Source organism: Ctenopharyngodon idella, chromosome 13 (genome assembly GCF_019924925.1).
Source record: "Ctenopharyngodon idella isolate HZGC_01 chromosome 13, HZGC01, whole genome shotgun sequence".
NCBI lineage: Eukaryota > Metazoa > Chordata > Actinopteri > Cypriniformes > Xenocyprididae > Ctenopharyngodon > Ctenopharyngodon idella.
In genome coordinates, this window is record NC_067232.1 from 33,607,360 (window position 1) to 33,619,475 (window position 12,116).

The 12,116-nt window shown below is 37.9% G+C and overlaps 1 protein-coding gene across 1 annotated transcript in view; it reads right to left on the reverse strand.

Annotated features, from left to right (window-relative positions):
- prkn (parkin RBR E3 ubiquitin protein ligase) overlaps positions 1-12,116 on the reverse strand; it is a 186,033-nt gene that overhangs the window by 80,983 nt on the left and 92,934 nt on the right. The window contains exons 5-7 of the mRNA XM_051917228.1: positions 11,832-11,915; positions 10,028-10,143; positions 4,418-4,554 (exon numbers count right to left, since the gene is read on the reverse strand). Of these exons, the coding sequence (XP_051773188.1) occupies positions 4,418-4,554; positions 10,028-10,143; positions 11,832-11,915 (337 nt within the window). The remainder of the gene's footprint in view (positions 1-4,417; positions 4,555-10,027; positions 10,144-11,831; positions 11,916-12,116) is intronic.

Sequence of the window (12,116 nt, forward strand, 5' to 3'; positions counted from 1 at the left end):
CGCTATATTTTACTGACAGACCGCGACGGTTGGAGTTAAAAATCATCATTTGTATTCTACTGAAGAAACAAAGTCACCTACATCTTGGATGCCCTGGGGGTAAGCAGATAAACATCAAATTTTCATTTTTGGGTGAACTATCCCTTTTATATGGATTGAGTGAAAGTTACATTAATATGCCATTAGATGGCAGCAAACTTCACGAGTGAATGAGTCAGTCGCAAGAGAAATGGACTTTTGCAAACAAAGGACGCTGATTTAGCACTGTATGTTATGGAAAATTCCCTTAATTGTAAAAAGGACAAATACAAAGATCGCTTTCCTCAGCAGACATTCAAACGGATTTTTATAATGGATATAATATTATGGCGTCGACCTGAAGAATGAATGTTGTATCAGACACAAGTAATGCTCACTCAGGCGATCTCGATCTCTCTCTCTCTCTCTCTCACTTTCTCTAATACTGTACAAAATACAATGCGTTTCAATGGAGCGACTCAACATTCCTTTGTTACTAGTTTTAAAGTGACGTTTTAGAATTAGTAACGGAAGCTTGGGCTCAAATGTTAAACTGTCAACTTGAGATTTGAATCCATGGTGGAAGAAAGTAGTTCTGCACAAAAGAGGGTTTTAAAGACACTCTGTTGTTATTTCTTATTTATTTACACACTCGTGCCATCGAGCTGTCGTATAAACGCAATATAACACTCATAGCCGTGCGATATGGCTGTATATCAGCACGCTGTGATTACTTAGGGCCGAATCACAGCCGTGCTGATATACAGCAATATTGCACAGCTACTCGTGTGATATTGCTCATGTATTATATTATATTATATTATATTATATTATATTATATTATATTATATTAATTGATGATTTCTTACAGGGCCACTGAGAATATATTAACATTTTAAACTTTTTTTTTTTTTATTAATGCATTTTAAAGTACTTGTGTCCATATGGTTTATTATTTGTTAAAATTGGTTATGGCTGTCACTAACAACCTCTTTGCAAAACCTGTATAACATTGTGACAGGTTCACAAAATAATCTGCTGAAATGAGCCACTCAAATAGTTAAGATCAGGCTGAAATGACTGGGGACCTTGTTAAAAATAAAATTGAACTGTGGAGGAAGTTTTGAGTTCTGAACATTACAGTAGAACATGTTTACACAGTACATCTAACTCTTTTGATTCAAAAGATCACAGAAAACTCCATTTGTCATGATACACCGTGACCCATTCAAAATAATGGCCTTATTCAGAGTAAAATGAAGCACAGGTACATTACAGCTGTAATTTTCAGCTCATTTGCATCTGTAAAATTCAAATTGTTGTTAATGCCAATGATTCAGTTAGAGCAACAGGAGAGGAGGGATCTCACATACTGCTTGGTCACACAGGAAACTGTGTGCTCTCCTCCAACGAAGGTGTGTGACTAAATGTTAAGTGGAGATTTTGTGCCTTTGAGGTCAGCTTGTAATATGGTGTTATGTTAAAGCTCATTTCAAAAGAAGGTTAAGGCTGCGCTGGTTTCGGCTGTATTTTCAGAGAAAATGCTTCTTGAGCTCACACAATTGTGTTTATCAGAGGCAGCCGATCATCTCTTCACATTTCGTGGATGTGCCTGGCCTCTTTCATCTGTGCCTTTTGGACAAACGTGTTTTGGCTGGACTGTTGAAAGTTGTTTAAAAGTGGAAATGGCATTTGAGGCTGATGTCTGACCTTTCTACACAATCTCCAGTCTGCAGTCACACACACAGTGATAGATGGCCACAAAGACACGCTGTCACAACAGTAACACTAATACACACACACACACACACACACTAAAGAACATATGCCTGTATGTATGTATATGTCTGTCTATATATCTAGTCTGCATTTAAAAAAAAAAATAAAAAAAAAATACAGTAATATTGTGAAATATTTTTACAATTTAAAATAACTTTCTATTTATAATATATGTGATCAAAGCTGAATTTTCAGCATCATTACTCCAGTCTTTAGTGTCACATGATCCTTCAGAAATCATTCTCATATGATGATTTGCTGCTCAAGAAACATTTCTGATTATTATCCATGTTGGAAACTGTGATGTTTTATTTTTTTATTTCAGGATTCTTTAATGAATAGAAAGTTCAAAAGAACAGAATTTTTTGAAATAGAAAAATAAGAAAGTAAAAGTCTTTACTGTTACTTTTGATAAATTTAATGCGTTCTTTTAAAAAAAAAATACTGGTACAAAATGATTCATGATTTTTAGTTGCTTGAACAGTTTTTAAGGTCTGCATTTTCTGCAGATGTGGACAGAAGATCATACCAAAATACTCAAAGTGATTCCTGTGCCGCTACTGAATCTACAGTGTCACGACAAATAAAATGTTTTAGTTTTGAGTTGCAATCTGAATCAAATGTACGAAATAAGACAAAGACAGTAAACTGACGATGCATGCGACAACAAACACACAACATGACTAGTGTAGTCTGATTCATGAACAAATGACTCTCAAGAGCTGGTTCTTTTATTCAGTCAGAAAGCTGTCTCTTAAGGAAAAAGACTCATGAATCAGTCTCAAATCAGCTGTTGCTTATGTGTACTTAAGGCTCACAAGACTTAAAGGGATACTCTATCCAAAAATGAAAACTCTACCCAAAAAACGACTGCTAGGGACTACAATGAGCTTCTTCCCGGGCTGGTGGCATCACTAACCACAAAATTTACATAAACCCTGCCCCCAGGAACACACAACAAAGGGGGTGAGGCCATGTTGGGCTGCTGTAGAGAAGAGGATGCTGTATTGTTACCATGCCGTCATTTTATGTTGGACTGCTTCACAAACGAGAGTCAATTTAACACTGGATTTGCACAAAAGATTAACATGACAGCACATGCTAGTCGATGAGTTGAATCAACTCCACAGCAACTACATAAATTTATCCACTAACCGTTCAGAAACGTCCAGTTTCATTTTAAAAGTTGTAACTTCTTCCTGAGTCTCTCCATCAGTGTCGACTCCGGTTTGAACAATGTAAGGCTGAACACCGTTACTGACAATCCTCATTTTGGCTGCGTGAGATTCTCCAGCTTTGTTGTTGTTGAGCAACTGAAGCGTGAGCTGTTAAAGCTCCGCCCTCTTCTGGAAAGGGGCCGGGAGCAGCAGCTCATTTGCATTTAAAGGGATGTTTGGCATGTTTTTGCTCACACTCAAATAGGGGCAAATTTGACAAGCTATAATAAATGATCTGTGGGGTATTTTGAGCTGAAACTTCACAGACACATTCTGGGGACACAAGAGACTTATATTACATTAGGCATTATAGCTTGTAATAAAACCAGAATTAACACTGGCTTGGCTTTTCAGAGATGGCAATAACTGAGGGATTTGAAATGTTGTAAAAGCGACCCAGAGTTGGTGTTTTTATTACTCAACAGGTGAGTAAGGTATTTTATTGAACAGATAAATTGTCATATGTAGCTCTCTAACATTGTAAAGCATTATCTATTGTGAAGGGTCATTTCATTATGGTTGTTGTAGCTCTGTGCTGGAATTTATTTCCAAGGAAGTATCATGTCTATTAATGGGTAAAGCTACAGTAACATCTTCAGCTAGTCAGCTTGAGATCCTTTCCATCTAAACTGGTTATCTCTCTTAGGTCTATTAGTGAATATTTTATGAGCAGTAGGATAATCTCTCTCTTTTTTTAGTTATGAGAGAGAACCATATTCATCCGCACAGTCACGCAGAGCTGAAGCACAACCAAAACAATGTTCTTCCGCAAAATGCATGCAGTTTTGTTTTTTAACTGCTATAGGGACAAAAGTTACATAGTGTACCTTTAACTAAGATTAATAAAAAGTATTTTTCATTGTTAGTTCATGTTAACTAATATAGTGAACAAATGGAACCTTATTGTAAAGTAATATCGACTGTCTTTACCAGACACAGCCGAAGCAAAACCATAAGTACTGAGAGCATAAAATGAAAAAGACAAAAAAAATATCAGTAAAAGAGAAAAAGAAAGGAGGAGAATGGCAGCGAAACAAATGAAGGAGCGCAAGGGCAAGACAGCGGTAGATACAGAGAGATACAGCGTGTGAGAGATTGGTGGGGTGTTCTGGCTGATAGGGGGTCAATGCTTCTCCCTGGAGCCCCATTACCGGGTGGCATTAACGGATGTGGTGGGCCAACGGGGGCACAGCGAGGGCCCAGTGTGTGCGAATGTGTGTGCGAGAGAGTGAAGGAGAACAATTTGATAGTATCTCCTCTTCACTGCAGCCACCAACACACCACCATCAATCACTGCCAAACTCAGCAGCCTGTGCACACAATCACATACAGAAACACACACGCATACACACACGCGTGCACTAATAGCCATTCACGTCCGTGAACACTTAAGGTATGTTTACCTGCGCAGGGTAGGGAGTAGCCCACCAGCGGCTCCTGGATAAACTGCCGCTCATTGAGTCTGGTCACACAGTACAGGTGGAAGCAGTCCAGGCAGATCACATGACGCTCAGCACACTGAAACACCAGCACTGGAGTCCTGGAAGACACCGAAAGGTCTGAATCCCACTGACAGTGTACATTTACACAACTTTGCATCATATTATAAAAGTGCTTTTAAGAAAAACACCACTAGTTTCTAGGGGTGTAACAATACCCTCAGTCACGATTCGATACATATCACGATACTGAACTCACAATATGATATTATTGCGATACTCCATGACATATGGTAAAAGGATAACAAAAAAATGTACTGTTGATTAAAATGCTAAATTTGTATTACATTGGGAGTGGAAATGAATAGGTTTGGACTTGGTGCTGGTAACCCAATGCACAGGACAATGGTGATACCAGAATAAAAATATTCATGATTCTAACGCTGAAACAGATTTATTTTAGATGAGCATGTTTGCACTCTGTCACTGACTAGATATATTTAAAATAATGTAGGCCATTTTTTACTGGTAACACAAGACATTTGGCATTATCAGGACCCACAAATATTCCCTCATTGCATTATTATACATTATATTCAACATTATATATAGTAGTTTAATGTAGTACTGACACTAAAACTCTGTAAACTTGATTTTTTTTTTTCCCCCTCACACAGTAATTTTAATTTTGGGTGAACTATACACAACACATATTGTCACTATCCACGATACGATATTGCTGCAATTTTGTATTGCAATATATTGACATGATATATTGTTGCACCCCTAGTTTCCAATAACAAGACATGTCTATCCACACTGAAAGCAGTAATGCTGTGTGATGCTGTACAATCACAGCCAATCAAAACATACTTGATGAACATACTTCGGATGCTAGAGATAGCCAGTGAGGGAATTTTCCCATACCAATTCTGATTATTTTTTATATTTAACCCTATAAAGCTTACTGTATCATACTTGATATGCAAATGTCTAAGGCCTCTAAATGAACAACATGATCAAAACTGGTGAAAAACCTGCTGTACACAATCTAATACATGCCTTCTGTCGTCTGATTGATATTTTATACTTTTTAGCAAGTGACTTTTAGTAAGAGCTTTGATTGTAAAAGCATTTAAATGACAAAAATGACAATTATCCCATCCTAGGTGTATATGACTATCTTCTTTCAGATGAACACAATCGGAAATATATTTAAAAATACCCTTAGTCTTCCAAGGTTTATAATGGTTGTGAATGGGGCCCCAAATTCTGAAGAAAAAAAAAAAATGAATCCATGTGACTCCAGGGGGTTAATAAAGGCCATTTGAAGCGAATCGATGCATTTGTTTAAGACAATAATCCTTATTTAAAACTTTATAAAGTAAAATAATGAGCTTCCGGAGCAACAGCCATACGCATTCGACGTACGTCCAAAAAGAGTTAACTTCTGTGACGTAGTACACAATGCCTTGTACGTCATGGCATAGAGTAGAATTGTGTTGGTCTGAAAGAAGATAGTCATATACACCTAGGATGGCTTGAGGGTGAGTAAATCATTTCATTTTTAGGTGAACTATCCCTTTAATAATCTTTCCAGTAACCAACAACCAATAATATTATTTTAACATAATATTCATCTGTGTTATGCACAATAATAGAGTAAACAGAACAAACATCAATTTTACCACTTTAGTTGTATCACACAATAATTGAGAATAGATTTTTGAGGAGGGTCAGTCTCCCTTGGTTCTTCTGAACAAACCAATGAAATTTCGCTGTGGGCGGAGCTACAAAGTGCAATACAACAGAAACAGAAACCAAGCCATGACAAAATGGGCACTTGTCATGGCTGGTTAGGATAAAAACATGTACATCTCATGTACACTATGACAGAGTTAGAGTCCATGTATGGAAAAGAAGTTATTTCGAAAGACGTGGACTGTGTGTAAGGTCCCAGGGGCCAACTGAAGATGCAAGGTCTCTAGAGGAAGAGAGCGAATCTCACAAAGAACAGGTCCAGGTCACATTTTACCACAAAAATCAAAGAGAAAATTTTACAAGCATTTTATGAGCTCATAATCCAAACTTGAGACAAGATGGAATACTTTTAAAAATCATTAATCACACTGCAGGTACTTTTAAAATGAACTAGTGATGGCAAAAACTGATTAAAATGGTGAAAAAATACACTTTCTCTTATACATTTATATACATTTTAACTAAAAAAATCTACAAATAAAATAGCCGACTACTAATAAAAATCTACCACAATACATTTTTTTTTCCCACAATTTAAAGAACATACTGTTGTTATTTATTTATTTATTTATTTATTTGCATCATATTAATGAGAATTTTTTGAGGGAATATGCCGAGCTGTCATAAAAAATAATGGCACAATGTTTTTTGGACAAAAAGCTGAGAAAACTGTTGTTGTTTTTTTGTTGTTGTTTGTTTGTTTTTTGTCAAAGACTTTGTCCGGATCAGATTCAGAAAGATGATCAAAACATACATTGAGTAGACTGCGTAACATGCGTAACAGCACCCCCTACAGTATAGCAGTGAAAACACGGATTGCCAGAAAAACAATCAATGGCAGGGAAGCATAAATGACGGAAAAACTCGTCAATGGCGGAGAAAGAGTTTTTGGGGTGAAATATGATCTGTACAGTTTTCATGAGATTCATGAGATTCCCTGAAGAATAACACTGATGAGGAGAGGGCTGCTGGGAGAAAGGGGGTGGCTAGAGAGCTTGTTTAGAAAACCTTCGGAAAACCTCAAAGACCCTTGTGTAGTAAGCAAAGAAACATCTCTCAGAAATCTCATGACAATTTTCTTTCCATTTCTCCAGTACTCCCCCTTCACTCGCAAACCCAGACTCACTTGACTGGAAGTCAACTTGCTAACACAGTGTTCCACCTCCATGACCCCTTTCTCCCGCATCTATTGTAAGAGACTGGCCGCGTCCTTGTCGATGCCCTTTTAAACAAATGGAGGAGATCTGTGAGGAGGAAGAAGAGTGGAATGGAGGACGGTGGAAAAACAAAGCTCTACTCAGGAAGGTAATTGCGGCACTACTTCAATCAGTCCTTGATTTGAATGGTGGTTGTTGGTGATTGGGCTTCATTGTCTGGTTTCTCCAGGCGCTCGACCGCCAGCCTGCCCGACCCTCCACACGAGAGCAGCAGGTAGGAGCATTTCTGCGGGACCGCCCCGCTAATAGCTGACCTTCATTGGCAGAACACATTTAGCACTCACTCTTTCTGGAAAAATGGCCACTGTTGATTGAAGGGCCGCACAGCAGGAGGCGTACGTAGGTTCAAGAGCACAGACAGCTAGTCTTTCAGACCGTTTGTATCAATCTTTAGTTTACTTATCCAATGTGTTGCAGGCATTTCATCTTTTCTGACTGCTGGATCAATCAGAACTCTCCAAACTGCTCTGTCAAACTTGCTTTGTTTAGAAAGTTACTTTTCCTATATGATTGTTGTCTGCTGACAAACACTTGAACCAAACAGTACACTGAAATCATATTAAAAAAAAAAATAGAAGTATTTATGAAATTACAAGTACTTAAAGGGGTTAGTTCGCCCAAAAATGAAAATTCTGTCATCATTTACTCACCTTCATGTTGTTCCAAACCTTTCGTTCATCTTCAGAACACAAATAAAGATATTTTTACTCGTGTTACACAGCACATTTGAGCTTCCACAAGAACCCATGAAGTTCATTCTTGTGTGTTATGCAGCACCTTTGAGCTTTAGCAAGAGATTTGTTCTCGCACGTCAAGCAGGTTCAGTTTATGTTTGCTGATCAGTGTTTATATGTGAATAAAAGCCTAAATTGAATCTGTTCATCATATAAAGCGATTGAGTCTCTTCAGAAAATTTGGACTAAATCACTCAATTCATATGGATTAGTTTCAGATCTCTTTATGAACTTTTTGAAGCGTCAAAGTGGTAGTTGCGTAGCTGTCAATGGAGGGACAGAAATCGGTCAGATTTCATTAAAAATATTTTCATTTGTGTTCTGAAGATGAACAAAGGTCTTACAGGTGCGGAACGACATGAGGGTGAGTAAATGATGACTTTTCATTTTTGGGTGAACTATCCTTTTAAGTGGTTCAAAAAAAGAATCTTGACTTTTTGGGTGAAATCAAAGACAAACGATTACACCCATTCTGGTAGTGCTGTGGTGAGTGATAGCTCCTTGCCTGACTTCAAGCAGGCGGTAGTTTACCATGGGATTGGCCCCACCCACTCTAGAATGAGGTCCCAAGAACCTGAGCATCATCACCATTGCTCTGGCTTATCACTGGTAACTACATCAAACTGGGTTTTGATTTCTGCAAAGTCATGTGCAGCCGCAGGTTTCCTTGGCAGGAGAAGTGGTTTGTCGACATTTGTCACCACCAGGACAGTTTAAACTACCTTGGGGGTCCTAACACTTATCAAGGGCTTCTCTCATCTGGGTCCCTCTTGATCAGAGGGGAGGCAATGCCAGTACATCTTAGAGAGAAACCAGATGCAGAGGCTACAAAAGCAGTTAGCAGTGCTAGGTCTCAAACGCCTTAATGGGGCCCCCCAGCTCCATTGAATGACCATTGACCTTCTTCTGGTTGGATACTAGTGAGAAGGTTCCTCCGCCCATAGAACGATGGTGGGAAACCATCAACTATTGGTCGAATTACCCTATCGAGACGTCCCCTGTAGACCATTTCCTGCAATTTAAGGCACAATGTCAGGGTGCCCGCAGGTATTAACTCACAGGTCTTTTATAGGAGTGTGTAATCCTACCTATGAGCACCTAACAGTTCCCACCACCAGCACAGGTTAGCTGCTGAATGTCATCCCGGAGCCCACTGTTGCCAGCGAGCCTTTGTTCATGGGGAATACCCCATGCCTGTCTTATTTCCACAATAAGTATTCTTTTGAAAGCATGCTAAAGTGCATTCTTTTTCACAAGGGTACTTTTTCCAAAAGAGTACTTTGACTGTAGTTTAACTACTTTAAATAATGAGTAGCTTGTAGCTTGACAAGCCAGAGTTTCAAAGCAGTGATGAGTTTTTATTGCAGGCAGAGCTAAGCAGAATGACGAAACAAAATAGAAATAACTGGGAAGGATTAGGGTGGCACTTCCAGAGCACATTCCAATATGCCTCAATCTGAATAATCTGCAAGACTCAAGTTAAAAATATGACTATAAGCAAATATTATTTAAATAATTAAAAATGTATATTTTTTTAAATATTAAAAATATTTAAAAAATATAAATTGATTATACATTTCACGTTGATTCTAGACTATAAAAATATTCAAAGTTGAAAATAAAACATATTACTGGAGTATGTTTTACAAGAAAAGAATATTTCAGTCTTTCTACTTCAAAATTTCACATTTAATTTAATGTGTAATCTGTTATCATTTGTTTGTTTATCGCATCACGGCTGTTTGGGACATGCTGAGATTAATGTTGTCTGATCGGCTCTTTGTAGTGCAGCCCAAGAGACTCATTTCGAACTCTATGATGGGTTTAGCTACAGGCACATGGGAAAACCGAGAGCAACTCACACAATGTCAGTGCAGGCGATGCAGGGCACTCTGCGTGTGTTGGTCATTATCAAGTCCAGCGCAGCTGAAGTGTCATTATCACAGGTGGGGTGGGCAGCACATTTCAGGTAAAACTCCTACAAGAAGCACAAATGAGATATAATCATGTCCTGCAAACCCCCACTAACAGTCTAAAACAACTCCACTGCACTGATTTTTATGTATTTGTAGCATGAGGATAGTATTACTGGACCCAGCTGGGTTAAAGCTACCAATTTAGTGCAACCTGTGGACGGTCCTCTTTGTCTGTCAAGCACTACAGCGCTAGATGGACAACAAATGTTGTGCCTCCATTGAAAATGTGGCTTTGTAAAATCAATAAGTTCTGATTGAATGTAGCATGCTGAAAACTTTGGTAAAATATAAAAATGTAAGTGTCTATGCAATTATGAAAAGTGTGGACTAGCTGTAAACACATTTATTCAAGACACCTTGAGACTTCATGCTCATATGGGAAATTCAGGTTTGAATCCAGCCAAGGCAACATTGCAGGCCCATTTCCTCCATCTCTCACAACAATTTCTTGTCTTTATCATTAATAAACAGCTTAAACCAATCAGTTTTAGCTGGTTTAAGCTGGTTTTGCTGGTCTCCCAGCCAGGTTTAAGGTTTTTATTATTATTATTATTATTATTCAGGAAAGTGGCAAAAGAATAATTAATACAATATTATAGACATGTGCCGATATTCGGTAATACGATATATCACGATAATGAATATGCACGATATTGTTATCGCGGGCACTTCAAAATACCGTGAATAATTATTTATTAATTATTCAAATTTTTATAATGCATTTTAGGAATACTTTACCCATCAACAGTATAAAATGCACAACACCGCTGTATTCTGCGTCAAAGGGACTCAGATGTAAACAAGCCCAACGTGCATGAGAAGCACATGGTGGAGCTAGTGAAGGAGACGCGCTGAATGAAAGTGCGCGTTCACTCTATGACAGCAGAGGGCGCTGATGGAACAGCAGAAGTGCAGCGGTTACCCCGGAAACCCCATAAACCCCAAGCTGCGCTACTGAACAGTATTTAAAATGCTTCAAACAGCCATTCAGTTTTTTGTAATCTCAATGTTGTTCATCACAGCACCAAATACTTAGTACCTAAAGACTTAATAGGCTATTTATTTTCAAACTTAAACATTTTTATATTTTAATCTGAACTACAACATACCCTAATGATTAGAAATGTTCTGATTATTTGTTATTGTTCAGTAAAACTTAGTGACATAAGGCTTCATTAGTTAACACGTTAATTCATTATTACCAAACTGACGATAAAAAATACTTATAAAGCATTTATTAATCTTAGTTAATGTTAATTTCTTAGTTAATGTTTAATAACATTACTAAAATAAAAAAAACTTATTCAGTGGACCTGAGATAAAACTAACAAAGATCTGTTTCTTAACTAACATTAACTAACATACCTTCTGTAACAAATGTAGCTATTGCTCAATCTTAGTTAATGCATTAACTAACATTAAATAATGAGACCTTACTGTAAAGTGTTACCTGTTGTTCATTATAATTCTTTTGCATTTTAAACTGTTTTGTGTATTGCGTTATTGTATTTAAACATTCAGAGTTCTTTTTGTTACTACAAAAAGAGTTCTTAAACCTGTTATACTCTGACAACACTTTTTTAGCAATATCGTGATAATACCGTGATAAAAGCTTCAGCAACTATCGTAACATGAAAATTTGATACCGTCACATGCCTACAATAACATGACAAAATTGTTGCTGTCTCACCGCTAGTCTGCCATCACAGTCTTGTGACTGACATACTCCATGAATCCTGTTAGGGAGAAGGACGTCATCCCAGCAGCACGGTCCCTACAGACAACACACAGAACATCACAGAGATGATAGACATCAGTCACAGGAAGATGAGGAGGACTATGGTAATTGGACGACAAGTAAAGGGCAGGAATGTGATGAGGAATATAGAGTAAGAAGGGTCAAAAGACGGTGGTAAGCAGGACGAGGCCGAGGGCCATGAGAACGGCACAAGGCCAGTGGCGTGATTGATAATGA